This window comes from Cyclopterus lumpus, chromosome 14 (assembly GCF_009769545.1).
Source record: "Cyclopterus lumpus isolate fCycLum1 chromosome 14, fCycLum1.pri, whole genome shotgun sequence".
In the NCBI taxonomy this organism is placed as follows: Eukaryota; Metazoa; Chordata; class Actinopteri; order Perciformes; family Cyclopteridae; genus Cyclopterus; species Cyclopterus lumpus.
Window position 1 is genome coordinate 17,454,310 of NC_046979.1, and position 18,961 is coordinate 17,473,270.

At 42.4% G+C, this 18,961-nt stretch overlaps 1 protein-coding gene across 1 annotated transcript; it reads left to right on the plus strand.

Annotated features, from left to right (window-relative positions):
• Positions 1 to 1,643: 1,643 nt before the first annotated feature.
• On the plus strand, positions 1,644 to 15,770 carry LOC117742453 (transmembrane protein 164). The gene is made up of 6 exons (XM_034549829.1): positions 1,644 to 2,081; positions 8,695 to 8,744; positions 10,410 to 10,476; positions 11,690 to 11,768; positions 12,100 to 12,200; positions 13,147 to 15,770. Exons 1-6 carry the CDS (start codon positions 1,644 to 1,646, stop codon positions 13,351 to 13,353), a joined length of 942 nt encoding a protein of 313 aa, XP_034405720.1. The 3' UTR covers positions 13,354 to 15,770.
• Positions 15,771 to 18,961: the final 3,191 nt, after the last annotated feature.

Sequence of the window (18,961 nt, forward strand, 5' to 3'; positions counted from 1 at the left end):
TTTTCTTTATTTTTTCCAAATAAAGAATAAATGTTCCGGGGGGCCAAAAAGTGTTTATGACTAATGTGCCAGTGGATACATAGATTTAAAAGTGGCAGTGCTTGGAGAAAGGCAAACGGGGTGGTACAATTAAAAGGTGTCCTGCTCATAGGAGAATAAATGTCCTCCAGCACAGAACATGTCATGCGTATCCTTTCGTTTGTTTTCAAGGTAAACCAGCCACAGTCAAACAGACCGATGAAGACGGTCACACTTCATCAGTGGTGGAGCTGATAAAAACTATTTAAAAACTGAGAGTAACTTTATTGTGTCATTCAGCTACCACGTACATAACAGAATTTAAAGAAATGGTTCCAAAAAATGAGAGGTCACTATCAAAGTCTAACTTCTATGAATCCCTGAAACATTGACCAACAGGAGCTATAGAGGGAATGGGATAACACATATTGCTGTGAGAAACTTAGTGAGAAAAAAGGTTTATGTGTGTCCTTACTATGTAGTGGCAACATCCGGTCATGAATATTGCTCTGGAATAAGTGTAACTGGTTCACATTAATTAGTTCACTTTATAAATGCAGGTAGGAATTATGATTTTCATGCATAACTTGGGATTTAATTACCGTATTCATCATTGATGTTACCCCATGAACAAAATAATGACTATGATACAGTTTCTCATCACCCAAACGCAGTTGAAATTAAAGTAATTCTCAGTCGGCTGAGGAGCCGTTATGCTGATGGAGCAAAGGAGGTGTAGAATAGAAACATTACCGCCTCTGCATTCAACGGCAATTTACTTCTCAGAAGGAAGAATATTAGAAGTGTCCGGATATTTCATGAACACACCATCCGAAGCATCACGTGTGTGGGGAGTCCTCCGTAGTTTTTTCAGATACTATGTTTGCCCTCAGATTGGTCTTTCAGGCAGAGTAGTGATCCATGAAGTACAGATAAAAGTTCACTATCATAAAAATGCATTTCGACATATGATAAAAGTCGTGAATATCAGTATTGTTGATCACTCACGTTTACGAATGTGTATTTCAATGAACCTGCATAATCGTACAGTTAACATCAATATCTCAATTGTGTTACGTGTGCACGTGGTTGCAACAGTATACCTCAGCGAATAATCAGGGATGCAAATCAGCGAGCCTCCTATTGTGGTTCCTGGGTGAGATGTGTGCTAAGCCTGAGAGGCTAAACTCGGGGTAAAATCTAACCCCTGTTTCAGTTCAGCAAGGTGGGATCGGTAGCTAAGCTAGCGCCTATCCGGTGTCCAAGCTGTTGCTAACGCACGCTAACTGAACCGCTGTCCCGCCTGATACGACCGAGAGCACGTCGTGAGCGCCACCGCTTGTTTCGCATGATGCCGATGCCTATCTGGTAGTCCGCGTTAGACTGTGTGAGGGGCGCGGAAGAAGACGGAGCCGGGTAACGGTACCACCACCAGCAGCAGCAGCAACAGCAGCTCCGGGTAGTGTCGCCCTCAGTCCTGCCTCCCGCAGCTAGCAGAAGTTCCTCCTCTGTCCGTCGGTCCAGTAGTTTGGCGAATTAGCTAGCTTAAAACACGCCGAGGCGGTGGATATACATGTCTACCTCTCAACCACGAGACGAGCTACGAAAGGGAAATATTGCAGTTCATGTTTCGCCAAGAAGTTGGTGTGACGTCTTTTATTCCATCTTGTTCGTATCTTTTCCAACACGAGAAGAGGAATATGTCCAGATATAACATTTACAGCCTGTTGGACTGGATCTACGGCGGGGTGGACCCGAAGTTCGAGGGCAACGGGGGCCCCGAGTGCGCCGCCTTCATCGCGCCCCAGCAGCGCGTCAGCGAAAGTCTGGTCATCGTCCTCGTCTCGGTGGTGGAGATATTTGTGGCGCTCAGGAAGATACACCTCTCCAAAGAGCACAGAGTGGTGGGCAAAGACTGCACGCGGGCGAAGGAGGACAGTCTGGGCAAGAACCTGTTGCTGGTGGCCCTTTGCATGACTTTTGGAGTGGAGGTTGGGTTCAAATTCGCGACCAAGACAGTGATCTATCTGCTGAACCCCTGCCATGTCATGACAATGGTTCAGGTAAGGATGAGCTGTGAGTGTGTGTGTGTGTGTGTGTGTGTGTGTGTGTGGGGGGGGGGGGGGGGGTTCTTTTAAAAAAATTTTTTTTTTTTCTTTTTTTTTTTTTTTACAAAAAGAGCGATTTATAATTTATATTGCATTATGTTGTTGGACTTTGGCACCAAACAACTGCTTTGTTGGGCTGGCCTCACCCATCGAGAGTGTGGGGAAACACTGGTTGACATTTTACAGTCAGTGTTCCCTAAGTGCTTTTTACTTCCTGAAGATGCCCTTCAACATGCTTTTTGTTTCAACCTCACAGCACTTGGAAACAAAATGCTTAACAGTTTTTTTTTTTCTGATAATCTGATGTGTGTAAACATTAGCAATTACCCCAATAAGTTGGTCAAGACAAAGGTGCTGCCTCAAAAAACAAGACCCCCAGTTGTCTCTGGAGTTTAACCCCTTGATGTATGCAACAAGAGCCGGTGATTTGAAAAACCGTGTGATTTATTTGTGCCCTGGCTTTTTTTGTGTGTCACTGCACAGGAAGTCACTGCACAGGAAGCAAGTTTAATTTATTTTTGTCGATATGTTTTTGTTGATATGAATCTGATATGCTGATTGCTGCCGTGAGAATACACAACACCTGCACCTGTTTGGCTGACCTTCGTGGGACTTGATTGCCGGTCACGGTCACCGCCAAATGTGTTTCGAATGAATAGTTGTTGTCACACACATGACTTATGGCGAACAGAGTAATAGTGATGCATCTTACTGATTATTTGGCATTACATTGGTGTTGGTGGGGGTGATAGCCAGTGGACATTGATTAATAACTTTATGTGATGAAATGACCCATGGTAGCTAAATGGCCTTTGAGTATAGGGGACCACGGTTAAGATATCCTTCAGTTGCTATCCCTCATGCTTGTTGAGGAGAGTGTAATCCAAAGAGGAAATGAAACTTTTGAAACAGGGTAACAGAAAGGAAGAGTTGTCTATCAACGGGACGGCTCTGCAGGCCTTGCCACTCTGAGTTTATTTGTGAGGGAATTGGCCCAGAGGCGAGCTGGAGATTGTTTTTTTAGTATCAGGGAAAAACGGGTGGAACATGAAGTGTGTTATGGGTTCTTCCTTTTATTGAAGGGGGACTCCACCCACCAGGTTCACATTACAGTTGGTGGATTAACAGTATATGGGTGTGGTATTGTTTTATTCCTAAATAAAAACATCAGGAGGAGTGTAAAGATCCTCAGTCGGCTATTTTTCCATGTCTCCTTTGAGCTCTTTGATATAGCAAAAGTGCATAAAAGCAATGTGTCTGGAAATGAGAGCAAGAAGTCAAGAATTGTGTGTACATTTTACAGGCTTAAAAAAAAGTAGGCGCTCGTAAAATTCTCCTGTTACCCGGGGAGATGTGCTGAGTCGAGTGTTGCTGTATCTGAAGTCACCACTCTTACAATCTGGCTCAAAGACTGCAACATGGATGGGAGACCAGACGAGTTAAAAACGATAGTCATTTATTTAAAGAATAACACAACTAGCTTAAACAGTAGAGCAGGGAGCCACCTCAGTCTTCACGTGTCACCTTTTTATAGCAGCCCCCAGGCTCAGGTGTGGCTCATCAGCTGATGAACAGCCTAGGCTTCAGGTGTTACTTGTGGTGGGTACTTATGCACTAAAACCTGCAGGCCCGGTAAAGCCACCACCATAGACAGGCAGCCCACCTGCAGCCTCGGACGTGACCCGGAGAAAACTGCTCCAACCATTTCTCACCACGCTAGCAAAAAAAAACCCAACAGACTCCAAAGAGAATCTGCTCTTCAGCCTAACAGGGACAGCCCAACAGAAATGTACTCGCCATGTACAGAGGACCACAAGCATAATACAGCTCAAACATATAGCTGCTCAAATTCACTAACAGGAAACCGCCTACTCCCCACACTCGTCCATGTCTCCCAAACAACCAGATTTCCTACCACCTCACTAAACGAGGTGCACCTGCCCACTAGGCTACTGCTGATCTCTGCACATCAAACCAATTACAGACTGCAGATCAAACTTCACTACAAATCGAACCCTGGTCAATCAAAGAGGACGAGCCGTCATATGTCACAACCCGGCTCAAAAGACTGCAACATGGATGGCAGACCAGACGAGTTAAAAATGATAGTCATTCATTTAAAGAATAACACAACTAACTTAAACAAAAAACAAAACAATCTGTAGTGTCTGCCACAGTAGAGCAGCCAGCCAATCAAGGGAGCCACCTTTGTCTTCAGGTGTCTCCTTTTTATAGCAGCCCCCAGGCTCAGGTGTGGCTCACCAGTTGATGAACAGCCAGAAAGACAAAACAAGGAAACAGGACCCAGACCCCTAGTGGAAGGGAGGGGTCGTCACAACCACAGTCCTTGAGTAATCAAGGCATGTACTCCACCCGAGTGTTGAGAATATAACCACTTGTCTGCGTCGCTTCATCAGCATTGGCTCAATTCTACACGTTCAGTAGTGTCAATATTATTACAAAATACTTCCACAGTGTGCTACTGCTAAAGATATGAATATTGAATGGGAAGGAATCTCACACTTTGGGTTGGCGAGTTCAGTGTCTGATGCGCGATGAGTTGATGCCTCACACGTCTGACAACTGCGATGTCTGTTGTGTTTTTCCTCCACGTGAAACTGGAGCAGTCACGTTGCCACGCCGACAGTCGTTGGTCTGGTTGCTGACTGGATTTGACCGGGGGTCCACAAACAAACAAATCAAAGTCGCCGATTTGAGACACGGTGGGCTTAGCGTTGCTTTGTGTGGGTTTGATTCAGTTTCAGTTCAGACTCGACTTGCTTTGCAAACTATTTTGGTGGACACTGGACTCGTACAACAAGATGCTAAGAACCCTGTTTTGAGGTCCGACATGAAAGTCGTGTAACGTGGTGATGTCAGGGCTCCAGCAGGGTTCTCCACCTCGGCTGGAAGTTTATTTTAAACCAGACACGTGAACTTTCTTCCCCCTTGTAGATCTCGCCAGGGCTCCAGTGTGACTGATCATATAAACAACGATAGATTCGAGGTGGGCTGATGATGAATACTGCTTCAGGTTCCAGGAAAAGAAATAACTCATCCCTCCAGGCAGTTCAGCAGCAGCTGTTGGAATGTGTTCAGCGAATGTGTTGGAACGGAGTTTAAAATGCTGCTAGTTAGCACACTGCAGCAATGGACATGAAGACTTTGTGCTTTGTCTTGTCTTCTTGTCCATTTGAAGTACCGCGCTGTGCAACACACACGCTGTCACAGTATCTTTTTTTTAAGAGTTGTTTTTTATTTCTTCTTGAAAAAGATCCAGTCACAGCTGAGCTTCTACTTTAAAATAGTTCCGCAACACTGCAGGAAATGTTTTTGTTCAATTTAAATGGTCTTATATTTGCACTATATGTTAAAATACTTTCAGTCTTTTGGAGCTGCAGAAGCTTGCTGCAAAAAATACTGAAGAATTTGTCTGATCCTTGAAACGGTGACTCGGTGGTGAGTCGTTTACTTATTACTATATATATATATATATATATATATATATATATATATATATATATATATATATATATATATATATATATATATATATATATATATATATATATATACCTGTATTTGTACTGTTCAACAAACAAACAAACAAAAAGGATAATCACATGAATGGTACTGTAGAAACAAGAACCACTTTCACATTTGTCGATGGCATTTCTAAGAGAGGGAAGACCACAAACCTGATTAACACATAATTACTTACAAAGTCACAATTTTAGTTTTTTAGACCTTTTAATTTGTTGCTGATTTTAAAGTGAAGGTTAAATGTGTTCAGAATGGAGCAGACTCGTTGTGTTTGGCAACGGTGAGTCTAAACGCACACAACAGGAAGCATTAAAGGACTGAGGCTCTCGCTTTGTACCAACACGTACCACAGCTTTGCCCCGCTTGGCAGTTAAACTATGAGTGTAAACTGCGAGTGCCTCTCACCTATGAATCAGGTTATGATTGTTGGGACAGCATCACAGACGGGGTTTAACCCTTCTTCTAGACTGACGTGGCCTTTTGAATCGGATTAAATCCAATTGGCTTTCCCAGTTTTGGGTTGAGACTTAGATTTGGCATAGTCTCAAAACGAATTTGACCAATTTCATGAAGGAATGTTAGTTAGTCAGGGACAACAGACAACTCTTTTTATTGACGGAAACAACTTGCTCATTATTTTGCACAACTTCCATTTCCTTGTGTACGGGGAAACTGCAGCAGAGATCATGTCACGGCGTTGCATTGCTGTCATACACAAAGTACATGTAAATAAATATTTAACAAAGGCCACGTAAACACCCCGCCATGCAGGCGGGGTGTTACGTGGCATGCTCTGCAGCTATCTGGCTCTAACGGCTACCAGGTTGAGCAAGTTCACACAACATCAAAGTGGTCCTGAATCTAAACACCGACTCAACATCTGCTTTTATTTATTTAGCTGAACAAAGTCAAAGTGGCCATGCGATTAAAATGCCATTATGGGAAGAAAAAACCCAGACTTTTGAACAAGGGTATTCCTATACTGCAGTAAAAAAAAAAAGAAAAAAAAGAGAGAGAATCCAATACAAGCTGTTGTTGTTGTTTCCTGTTCTTATAATTCACAATAATGTGTTCTCTGGTCAGTCATCAGTGCCTTTTTGGTAACTCCTGGACCCGGTGCTCCCAGCCTCTAAAAGTCAGGCTCTGTTACTTCCCACCTCTGGTTATGTGGCACATTAGTTCCTCCTCTGTTCTCTTTTGTTCATTGTATGCACTTTGCAACTGTCACACACACACACACACACACACACACACACACACACACCCTGCACCACTCACACCACTTCCCGGGCCTTTTCGATGTCCTGTTATGGTCATCATTTGAAACGGTGCGTCTCCCAGCTGGTGCGTTGTCGCAGCTGGAAGAGAAAAGTCGTAACTCCATAGGAATAAAAACTACACTTGCTTTAATTAAATTATTTCATAAATTGATCATTTATATTTTTTACACATTTTTGTAAGTTATAACATTGAGGTTCCATGTGAGGGGGCGGTTTGTAATTGGTTTGATGCCTCTGACATTTTACCGTTTTACCACAGGCAGCACACACACACACACACACACAGAGTAAACAATAGTGGGTGACAATAACCGTCCTCTTTGGGAGTTTGCAAGGACCCAGTATGCGCACCTGTCTTGTTTAATTCCTGTGAAATAAGTATGAACATTTAAAGAACACCTATTAATCCTAATAAGTGTTTCTCACAAGATGAAATGACATGTGAATATTTATGATGTGTATGGGGGGGAAAAAATGCTTAATCTCTGCAAAAACTACATGTATTTTCACGTGGCTGATTATTCATCTAATGAATCCGGCCTCGTGCCACGAGCTTCTGTTCGTAACAGATGGTGTCTGCAAAACCAACTTCACTTCAGTTCCCGGCGCAGGTTAATATGAGTTGATAGGCGTGCTGCAGATCAATCAATGAGACATACGATCCCTTGGCCAGTGGGTAGTTGTACAACCGATCTCAACTAAATTGCTTTCTTGTAATTCTGTTTCCAGCAGACCAACTCTTTCTTGTGTCAGATGGTGTGTGCAGTTTCCTCCAGGCCCCCAACAGCACAGCCGCTGAGATAGATGAGATGTATGACGAGGATGACGATCCACATTGTAGCCTGCATTCTTTTTCGATTAGAAAGCCAACAATGTTGATGATATGAATGCTTTTTGAAAGAGGAAATTAAGGAAAAAGAAACCGCCCTTTGTTCTCAAATATATATACAAATGTTAAATTAAATATCAGCAGCCGTCATGTGGTTTGAATGTGTTAGTTATTCCCATAAAGTTCCCAAAGCCTCACCAAAATGCCTCGGCCCTTTCCCGATATCAGACAGACTCAACCTGAACTCGGTGGGAGTGGGCGGAGTCACAGCTGTGGACCCCGGCAGCATCAGTGCAGGATTCATAAATGTTCATGGCCATGCTGTCCTTAACAGAAATGTATTATTTTCCACAAGCAATGAGTTGTAGACTGTTTCAATCGACAGCCCTGATTGGAATCTGGCAATAAAATACATTAAAGGGATTGTTTGCATTGTTGGGACGTGGGATGTATGAGGTACAGTCCGGGTATGAGATGATGGTCCCAGTTTGAAGAAACAGACGGAAGTACCGGCAGCAAAATGTAATTTAGCCACCTAAAAACATGAATCTGACTGGAGCCGTTATCTATTCTCCCTTCAAAGCCACAAGTAATCGCAGTTTCTTCGATCGGTTGATTTTTATTTGAATGCATTCAAGTCGCCATAACTGTTTGACCAACTTCCTGGGTCCCATCTGAACTCTGCCTTCTTTCCTCCTTGGAAGCAAGAGGCTCTCTGCAGTCGCCAGTGGGGTGCTCTGCTCAAGCCTCCTGCTCTTATTATATTAATAAAAACTTGTTAAAGCAATTTGTTCATTTTCTTTACTTACAGCACCGAATGCTCGAAGCTCTTTTGAGCGTTCAAGCTGTTCCACAATGACTGAGTTTAATGTGATAATGTGTGTCTCTCTCTCTCTTTCTCTGCTTTCCTCTACAGATCTTCCTGCTGGCCTGCCCGCCATGTAAAACAGCAATGGTTGTATTTCGGTGAGTATATTCGCACCTGGCTCATGATCGTCTTTGATGTGAGATCGTATGGCCGTTGATTGTCATTACAGTTTCATTGTAATGGCCTTGTTGGGGTTCATGGTCTTCTCCTCTCCACAACAGCTCTGGTCCGGGCAGTTAATTATTCATGACTGTGTTTTTGCCAGTGGGAACACAGTCTGATTTACTGTGAAATAAATACAATATACAAATATACTTTGTGTTACGTTGGCTCATGGGAGTCGCACGGCGAGCAGCTGCAATGCGTTTTATGGAGGCGCTGCAACCGAGTTTCACCTGAAATGACCACGAAGTAGGCCACTAAAACAAATTCAATTGGGAGCTTCGTGAAGCAACTTTCAACGAGACTTTCGTCTTTGGAGAGCAAAATGCTTCGGTAAGTCCAATTCAGAAAGAGGAAAGAAAGAACATCTTGACCTGATGGATGAATATGAAGACGGTATCGGCTCACCGGGCGTTTTTCCCATGAGGAATACCGTCATGGCTTCTATGCTGGTTCAGGAGATTAGCAATTGTAGTTTGTGCAAACATGGCATTTTATCTGCACCTGGAGAAGAAAAATGCAAAGTGCATCGTATTTGTAGCGTGAACCTATGAAAAAAAACCCAATATGAACAACTGTGGTTACCTTAGCAACGGCAAGGGTGGTTTAATACGGGAGCAACCACTCCTTGAGCAGAAATCCAACAGAAGAGCAACTAGTGCGTCTGTTCACAAACTCTGGTTTTAATCACGGCAGTAACAATAAAACCAACTTCATAAGGAGCCACATGCATCATGTAAATACCATCAACGGCTACAGGAGAAGAACCACTGGCTACAAGTAGAATGAATATTAGGTTTGATTTCAGCAGAACCTGAAGCGGTGACAGTAAATGGGACCGACTTTCAGAGGGAGGCTGAAACGGCAGTAATCATAGTGTAATAACGATTGTGTCGTGGTCAAGATAAATCCCTATTTTAACACATAACGGTCTAGAACCATACCAAAGCTTCTTTATGGACAAGTCCTTTTTAAAACAAGGTTGTCCATGATCAATAATCCTGGTGACTTGTAATCGGAGTGAAGCGGCTCGTCTTCCCTGAAAGGTCCGAAGGCCCCGAGAGTGACGGTCGGACTCACTGGAACTGACATTCCGACAGCGCCGCTGTTTTCCCGGTGACCTCGGCTGTCACAAGCGTTCCTCCGGCTGGTTTGACACACAGCGTCGGCCCCGTAAGCTCCCGGTGGGTTGTGGCTCTTTGGAATAATTGTTGGTTAAAAGAAATGCGAGGAGGCCAATCAAACCACGCGTCCCTACAACCGACTGCGTACACACACTGATTGACCCGACTTCTCACAGTCAACACTCCCACCAGAACCGGGCCCTGCCAAAGACTGAGAGACAGCTGCCACTAACGGCATCAGGGAGCACTCTGATTGGCTTTCAGCAACACGGAACGTAATCCACGCCGTCCTCCAGCTGTTCCCCTGCGCTGATATCAGCTCTAGTCCACACTGATATGTCAATGATGCACCAACCTGTGCAACGTGGAAATTGTCGTTAAAATGGTTCCTCGGGCAGAAGTGATGGAGGACGTTTATCAAAGCTTTTTGATTATTATGTTGTTGTTGTTTCTTTATCTCCCCCTGTGTGTTTACAGGCTGCAGGTCCATATGCTGAACGGTGCGTTACTGGCTTTGATGTTCCCAGTAGTCAACACTAGACTGGTGAGTAAACAGGACTGGGAAGTCCTCTGCTCTGATCTGGAGTTGGCACGGATAGGCGTCTTGCTGATAATTCATATATTTCATTTTTTGTTTTATTACTTAGCAGGTCATGTTCAGCATGACTGCTTTATGAAATAGTTTTTCCTCCTCATATGTTCATATGAACGTTTAACAGAGTGTAGTTCCTCTGCTGGAGCCGGAATCTGAACAATAAATTGTGTCAGAAAGTACGGACTTCATTAATGATTTGAAAGCTGCTTTTTGGGGGGTTTTGTGTCAGAAATGTTAGTGGAATCAGTTCAGATCCGGCAACACTGGCTGCTTGAAGGGCTGCAGACGAGGACCAGATGCCAGAGGCAGCGCACAAACTTTAAATGAATTAAACCACTTGTTGACAGTTAGAACTTTGTCCAGTTCTCACGTGATCACTGTGAAGTTCTCCAGAACAACCAAAGCAAAGCTTTTCTGCCATCACTCCATTTCCCTGTCAAGGAAAGGGAAGTAAGCCTTCACACAACAGTGGAGGTGTGTAATGGTGGAGCCCTTTTTATGAAAGTTTTCAATATGTACACATTTACAGAGAACTATTAAATATGTTTACTGATTGAATACAATTCAGATTGACCTAATTGTGGAAAATAAATATCTGAATAATTAATTTTATTCATTATACCATGAATAATATGTCCAGGTATCTCAGGTCTGTGTAGAGGAATCACTTCCTGTTTTCATTTTGTGATTCACATTGTTCACGTTCTCATCATCTTCTTCTGAGGCTGAGGTGCTGATCCCAGCTGTACTTTAAGCACTGTACTTTTGTCCCGCCCCCTAATGACTAACAACTAATAATGGACTACAGTGAGTCCAAACATCCCTGGCTTCGCCTCTTCTGCTGTCGGAGTCTTTTCAAAGCAGCTCATGCAAACAGACCACCGTTCCGACTACAGCCAGCTCCGGTTATTAATGCTGGTCTGAGGTCAGTACATCAGGGTCCTGTTCAGAAGTGTCTGCTTGAATTTTAGGTCTACAGACTATCAGCAAATATCCCTCCTCAAATGTTCAGATACCTCTGTATCTCCGCGTCAAAAAACTCAAACTAAACGACAACATCCAAGCAGCACTGCTACAAGGGGGCAAAGAATGAATGAAGTATCAGACTAATGTAGGTTTAAAAAAAAAAAAAAAAAGTCTAAATTGTTTGTTCTCTCCTCAGCTTCCGTTTGAGAAGGAGATCTACTACATCCAGCACTCCATGCTGTACCTGGTGCCGCTTTACCTTTTCAGAAAAGGAGGTAGGTGTTGCTCTCCACCCACATGACACCCAGGGTGAAATAGCACTCACCTGCCAACCGACACCAGATGGGTTCCCTTTCTTTGTTTACCTCATCAAACTTCTGCATGCTGGGTGTTCTTCATTATTCAAGTTGAGCTGACTAATCGGTGCACATTAAATGTCTTAACCCCGGTCGTGCTCTTAGCAAATGCCAGCGGTGGGGAAACGGGAAAAGCCTGTTTGACTACACATCCTGTGCTGCGGCTGCAGGCCGTTCCACCTGCTGCTGCAAGGGGAAGTGAACAGTTTTATGTGGCGAGACGTGTCTCACGAGCCGCTTCTCTCTGCAGGTGTGTACAAGCCTGAGCCTCTGGGGGACATGTGGTGGGCGCTGCTCTCCACCGGCATCCTGTTCCTCTACCACTTCCTCTTCTTGCAGGTCCTCGGCTTGGTAAGATTGAGCCCTCTGCTGGCCGTTACGTGGTACTTCAGTGCACAGTGCATGTAGCAGCCTCGTTACATGTGTAGGAAGACCGATAATGTCATCATCATTTCTTCAAACATAGACATTCAACAGGTACACATTGAAATATAATGCAATACAGTTGAGCTTCAATAAATGGTAGAAGCGCATTATGAAAAGGTGATATTATCCATCTGACAATATTAAAGTAAATAGTTAATATTGTTGATGCATACACATGATTAGACGTATAAATACATATACATTCATTAATGTGCATGTGCACATATACATACAGACACACGTGCTTGCATATTAATTTGCATAGACTTAATTTAAACAGGTAGTCTCATTTATACTTCTGTATACAAGGATAAACATAAACCGACTTCACCTACAAAATTACTCTTTGTTGACCATTGCTAACAACTCAAACAGAATAAAAATTAAAATAACTAATTTCTGCGGCTGGTTATGTCTAAACACCAGACACCAAAACGTGTCTGCCTGATTGCAAAAGCATTTGTGGTAGTACACACAGATCTTCGCTATCATGTCAGCGGAGACCAAACTCTAAATCAGAACAGCAGAACAGCATCACAGCGGCAGTATTTACTGCAGTGGTTTGCATTTTCATTTGTTTTCCTCCGCCCTCTGCAGATATCAAACTATGATGAAACCCACGGAAAATCCATAGAAGTCCGAATAAATTTGATCAGCATTCAAAGCAAACTATGCAGTCCGATAATGAGCTGTGGAGGCTTTACAGGCCATGAACTACATGTTATGATAGTTGGAGCAGAAATCAATGATGAAATCCACCATGTCAATTTCTCAGAACCTCATTATCCAACCGGGCTTGACTTATTATTCCCATTAGCGTTGCATTAAGGCTTCCTCTCGCTCAGCCTGTCTTTGTCCGTTCCCCTTCCAGGCGACGGAGGTCAACCTGAACAACATGCTGTGCCCGGCCGTGTCCGACCCCTTCTACGGGCCCTGGTACCGGGTGTGGGCGACGGGCCACCAGACCCTGCTGACCCTCGTCCACGGGAAGGTCCTCACGCTCCTCTCGCAGCACACGGGCTCGGCATGCCGCTGCATGCTGGACGTGCTCCGACCGCGCAGCAAGAAAGTCGACTGAAGGTCCACGAGGACGCCGCACAGACCTAGCCTTTCATTCTTAATGCCTGCTCTTATGGAGAATCTTTTGATTATTTTTTTTATTATTACCTTTTTATAAAAACAACATTTTATTGCATCTTTTCAGACTTATCATCTGTTTTCCTGAAAGAAGTGCACATTCGAGGGGCCGGTGACTCGTCATTATTTGACTGCAGACGTACAGCGGGTGAAATAAGTATTGAACACGTCACCATTTTGCTCAGCAAATGTTCACCGGATGTCGGTAACAACCCGAATAATCCATAAATACAAAGCCAAACAAATACGTTATGAAATGAAGTTACGTGTAATGAAATGGAATAACACAGGGGAAAGTATTGAACACGCTGACTGAAATGTATACTATATATAATGTAATACTTGGTACCAAAGCCTTTTGTTGGTAACGTCCTGTACGAAGAAACTAGTTACATGATGCATTGCTCAGGTGTGATTTTGGCCCATTCTTTAAATCTTCTATGAACTCTAATCTTTAGTTCTTTCCATAGATTTTCTATTGGATTCAAATTTATTGTTGCAAGACATACTGATGGCATTGGATACAGAAGGATTTCTGAATGTTCCAGTGAGCGTTGTTGCGGCCACAATCCAGAAGTGGAAAGAAAATAATTTCACCGTAAACCGTCAACGACCAGATTTCTGACGAATTATCAGAAGAGTCGTCCAAGAGCCAAGGAGCACTTGTGGAGCGCTTCAGAAAGACCTGGAAGTAGCAGGTACAATTGTTTCAAAGAAAACAATAAGTAATGCGCTCAACACGTGGCCCGTATGCACGCTCACCACCAAGACACCACTGTGGAAGGAAAAGCGTGTTAAAGTTAGCTGCAGAACATCTAGACCACAACGGAACTCTTTGGATGCCATTATACACACCATGTGTGGAGGTCAAATGGTACTGCACAGCACCCCAAAAACACCAGGCCAGTGGAGTTTGGAGGTGGGACCGTAAGGCTGAATGTAAAAATGTGGCGAGACATTCTTGATAACAAATCTGCTGCCATGATGATGAAGATGAAACAAACACAGCCAAGGAAACTCTTGGCTGGTTTCAGAGAAAGAACATAAAGCTGCTGCAATGGCCCCGCCAACCACCTGACTTGAATCCAATAGAAAAATCTATGGAAAGAACTCCCACCTGAGCAATGCATCATGGGACTAGTTTGACTTGAAGCTGTCGTTACCAACGTTACCAGGCATGTCAGTAGCTCCTTTAGAAATATATTAACTGAGCAGAATGGGGACGTGTTCAATACTTATTGTACCCGCTGTGCGTGCATTGCACACATATGCGGGGCGGGGGGAGCTTTTAAGGCTGGTGGTTAGCATTGTGGAGTTGGGCGGATTTAGCCTCTTTTCTTCTTTTCCTTATGTTTTATACAATTTACAGAAACAACTTAAGTCAATTTAGGAAAGACTTATCCAGCTGCCTTTTTGTAAATGTAAAGTTTTAAAGACGGGGAAAAAGGAGACACCCAAATGTCGATACTGATCTGCAGTTGTTACACTTTTAGTTCTGTACGTAGTAGTTATACTCAGTCAAATGTTTGTGGGTAAAGCTGCCATTTTTGTCTCAAGTGCGTTTTGAAACGGATTGTGAATGTGCGAGCTGTTGTAAAAGTTATCGCCTGTTTATAGTCTGAGAGCTTTTTTATTTGTCATGTCTGTCATGACTGAAAATACAACGGTATTTATGGCGTCCCCCTGTTCCCCTTTGACCTCACACATGTTCAGGGTATGAAAGCAATTTTATAGCGGCTTCCTGTGCGTTTCTGTCTCGGCCTGTTCGGATCATTCCAGTTGAGATAATCAGGGGACACGAGGATGTAGTACGTTTCACGGATCTACACTGGGGTGTCATTCTTTTCTTTTTCTTTTTTAACTCTGCCAAGGGAAGTCGTGTTTTTGTCTGTTATTTTGATATTGGAACATATTTAGTTGGGTATAAACTTCAGTCGTCGAGATGAATGTGACATTTGCCAAGATGGAGAGGATCTTGACAAAATATGTATCTGGGCTTGACTTGAATTTGTTGCTTGATCTTACAAGGCATCCTGAATTCAATCCACCACAATGACTGTGACGGCGAGTCACGGGCTCAGTTTAGTATCCAAAAAGAACTACGAAGTGCATCGGATGATCTGCATGAGGTCACTTTGGGGTCACTGATTGACAACCCACTCGAAATTAAGTATTAACCAGCATTGGCAATTGGAATATTTAGGTCATGGTATATATCATTTAAAGTGTGTATTACTGCAGCATATACTGTATTTTACTGTAAATCTTTTTTAAAAAGGGATAAAACAAACTTTTGTATTTCTATTGGTTCCAGTGTATGTGCTGTATTGACAATAAAAGTGTTTTCAGTTAACCAAAGTTCTCATTGTGGATGTTTAACTTTTTTCTTTTTTTAAATCTAACCACGTTCAAGATGTATTTTTCCACACACACACGCGCGCGCATGTCCTCTGTCCGCGCACCACATAACTAAACTGAAGCATAGTTGCTGTCCAGCTTTCGCCATGTGTGTTTGGACACACTGTCCTCTGAGGCCAGACGGATTCTGTTTAAAAGCAGCGTGTTGACTGACGTGAGCTGCAGACCGTTTGCACAGAGGCCCCGGAGCCCCAAACACGGTCGATCTAAAACCACCACAGCGGCCGCAAAGAGGTCTCAAGGTGAGGGAGGATTAGGACTGGAAATGAGTTCAAAGATGCTGCTCTTCTCCTAAAGCGGTTGTGGTAGATGAGAGGAAACATGAGGCGTGAAAAAAAGGAACTTGACCTCACACGGTTCCATTGTTATTCGAGACGGGTGTGAACGCAGATGCAAACCGCTGCTTCGGGCAACAGCAGGTCATGGAAATGATCAAGCTGACATGTTGTAGCACAAATGAAAAGATCTGGGCAGGGGCTGGATTTTGATCTGGTGTGGTTGCAGGTATGGTTTCATGCAGGCAAGCAGTCTGAACCAGTCAACAATCTCTGAGCGCCGAGCCCTGAATATCATGTAACCGGCAGCGATGTATTTTCAGACTTCTCCTGACTTGGTGCTGAGCAGAGGCCGGCCGAGCAGGCATGGGATCCTTCTCCCTTCTTGCAGCCTCAGCTCCACATGGACATAACTGGACAGCAGCTGTAATTTCCCCACTGAGGGACTAATAAAGGATTATCTTATCTTATCTTATCTTAAAGTATGAAAAGTAAAAACGGTCCGAGAAGCAGTATGAAAATCTAAAAAGCGAAAATATATTCTAAAATGTTACATTTAGAGAGATGACGCACTCACAAAAATTGATTTGACACAATAGATGCCAAATGTAATTCATAACAAGATTGCAACGACTGGCTTGTACCCATTTGTTTTACTGGTTATTACTCTAAATCTCCCAACAGTTGTCTATCCAGTAGTGCGACAATAAAGAGTCATTTCCACATATATTTTAAAACTTGGCATTGACGAAACAGCTGGAGCTAAACGCGAACACGCTCACAATGCAGGCCGGTGACGCCATATTGGTTTAGCTAGCTAGCAATTAGCTCATTAGCGAATGAACACGAAGCGCAGCTGGGGCTGATGGGAGTTGGTTTGACCACGCCCATAGGACGGGACAGCGTGAGGTCACTGTAACAGCCCGTTTCCACTGAACTCCCCTTCCCCTTCGAGCTCCATTTGGTAGCAGAGCTTTCGATCACATCGCATGGTCTTCCTCGTGAAAAGGTCAAACTACCGTTGTTCAGTTTATGCACCGGGTTTGTAAAATAATGTTGAATTTAAAGTTTCTATGGGGTCAGATCAGTCTCAATAATTGCAAATGCACAAAGAGACTTACAAATGCGCACAAAACAATTTACAAATATGTTTGATTTACAAATGCACACAGAAGGATTTACAAATAAATTAGACTCACAAATGCACGCAGAACGACGTGTCTGTTTATTTATTTGTCAATCGCACTGCATTTGTTTGTGGATTCTTCACGTGTGTGCGGATTTATGAGACTCCTGCGGTGGCTAGATCCGCAAATTTACACTCCCCCACCCCCATTGTTGTAAGCCATGACAACAAGGGAGTTGTAAGTCATTGAAAATTCGGTTTAATCTTGTAAATCTTGTAGAAAATCTTGGCGCGGCACGAATGACGCGAATAGAGCGAAGCGAAAAGTTCGCCCGCTGTCATTCAGACGTCGTCGGTGAAAGTCACCGAGCTGTGATGTTATGTATAAATATATACATATATATATGTATAAATATATATATATATATATATATATATATATATACATACACATATATATATATATATATATATATATATATATATATATATACATACACATATATATATATATATATATATATATATATATATATATATATATATATACACATATATATATATACATATACATATATATATATATATATGTATACATATATATATATATATATACGGCTATATATATATACACATATATATATATATATATATATATATACACATATATATATATATACACATATATATATACATATATATATATGTATATATATATATATGTATATATGTATATATATATATATATGTATATATATATATATATATATATATATATATATATATAGCCACGCCCCCTCTAAGGCGCAAATAAAGCGAATGACGCTCATGTGATTGGTTGAAAATGAGGGCGACATCTGATTGGCTACAGATAGGTCCGTTTTTAAAAAAAAATGCATTTGCGAATCTAGCCACGGCAGGGGAGTCTCATAAATCCGCACACACATGTGAAGCAATCCACAAACAAATGCAGTGCGATTGACAAATAAATAAACACAGACACGTCGTTCTGCGTGCATTTGTGAGTCTAATTTATTTGTAAATCCTTCTGTGTGCATTTGTAAATCAAACATATTTGTAAATTGTTCTGTGCGCATCTGTAAATCTTTGTGTTTGCATTTGTAAGTCTCTCTGTGTGCATTTGCAATTATTGAGACTGATCTGACCCCATAAGTTTCCATTGGAACTATTTTCCACTAAAGAAACCATCTCTATGAAAAGAGGCTGCCGGTCCACGCGGACCCGATCAGGCCCCGCCCCGCTGTGATCACGTGATTCAGCATCGACCGCTAACAAGCTGAACAAGGCCCCCAGGATCTGAGCATGAAAAAAGGAAGTGTGAACTGTAACTAACCAAATTACATATTCCACGAATCACTAATCAACGGAACACATTGATTTGGTGTTCAAAATTATGGATCTAAAAAGGTGACCCGCTCGCATCATAGGTTCAAATTGTTTTAAATACAGAAATACTGTAGGTATATCTGTAGGCGTGTGTTGAAAGAAAACAGACATGTGTTCTCTTTTCAGTTGATTTTTTATTAAATAAATGATTTAAAAAGGTAATAACAATGTTTAAAACTACATTATCTTCACAGCCATTGCTTACTCAGATAACCCATATATATATATATATATATATATATATATATATATATATATATATATATATATATATATATATATATTCTTTCAACCCTCCCAACACTTGTTTGTTTTTTTGCTTA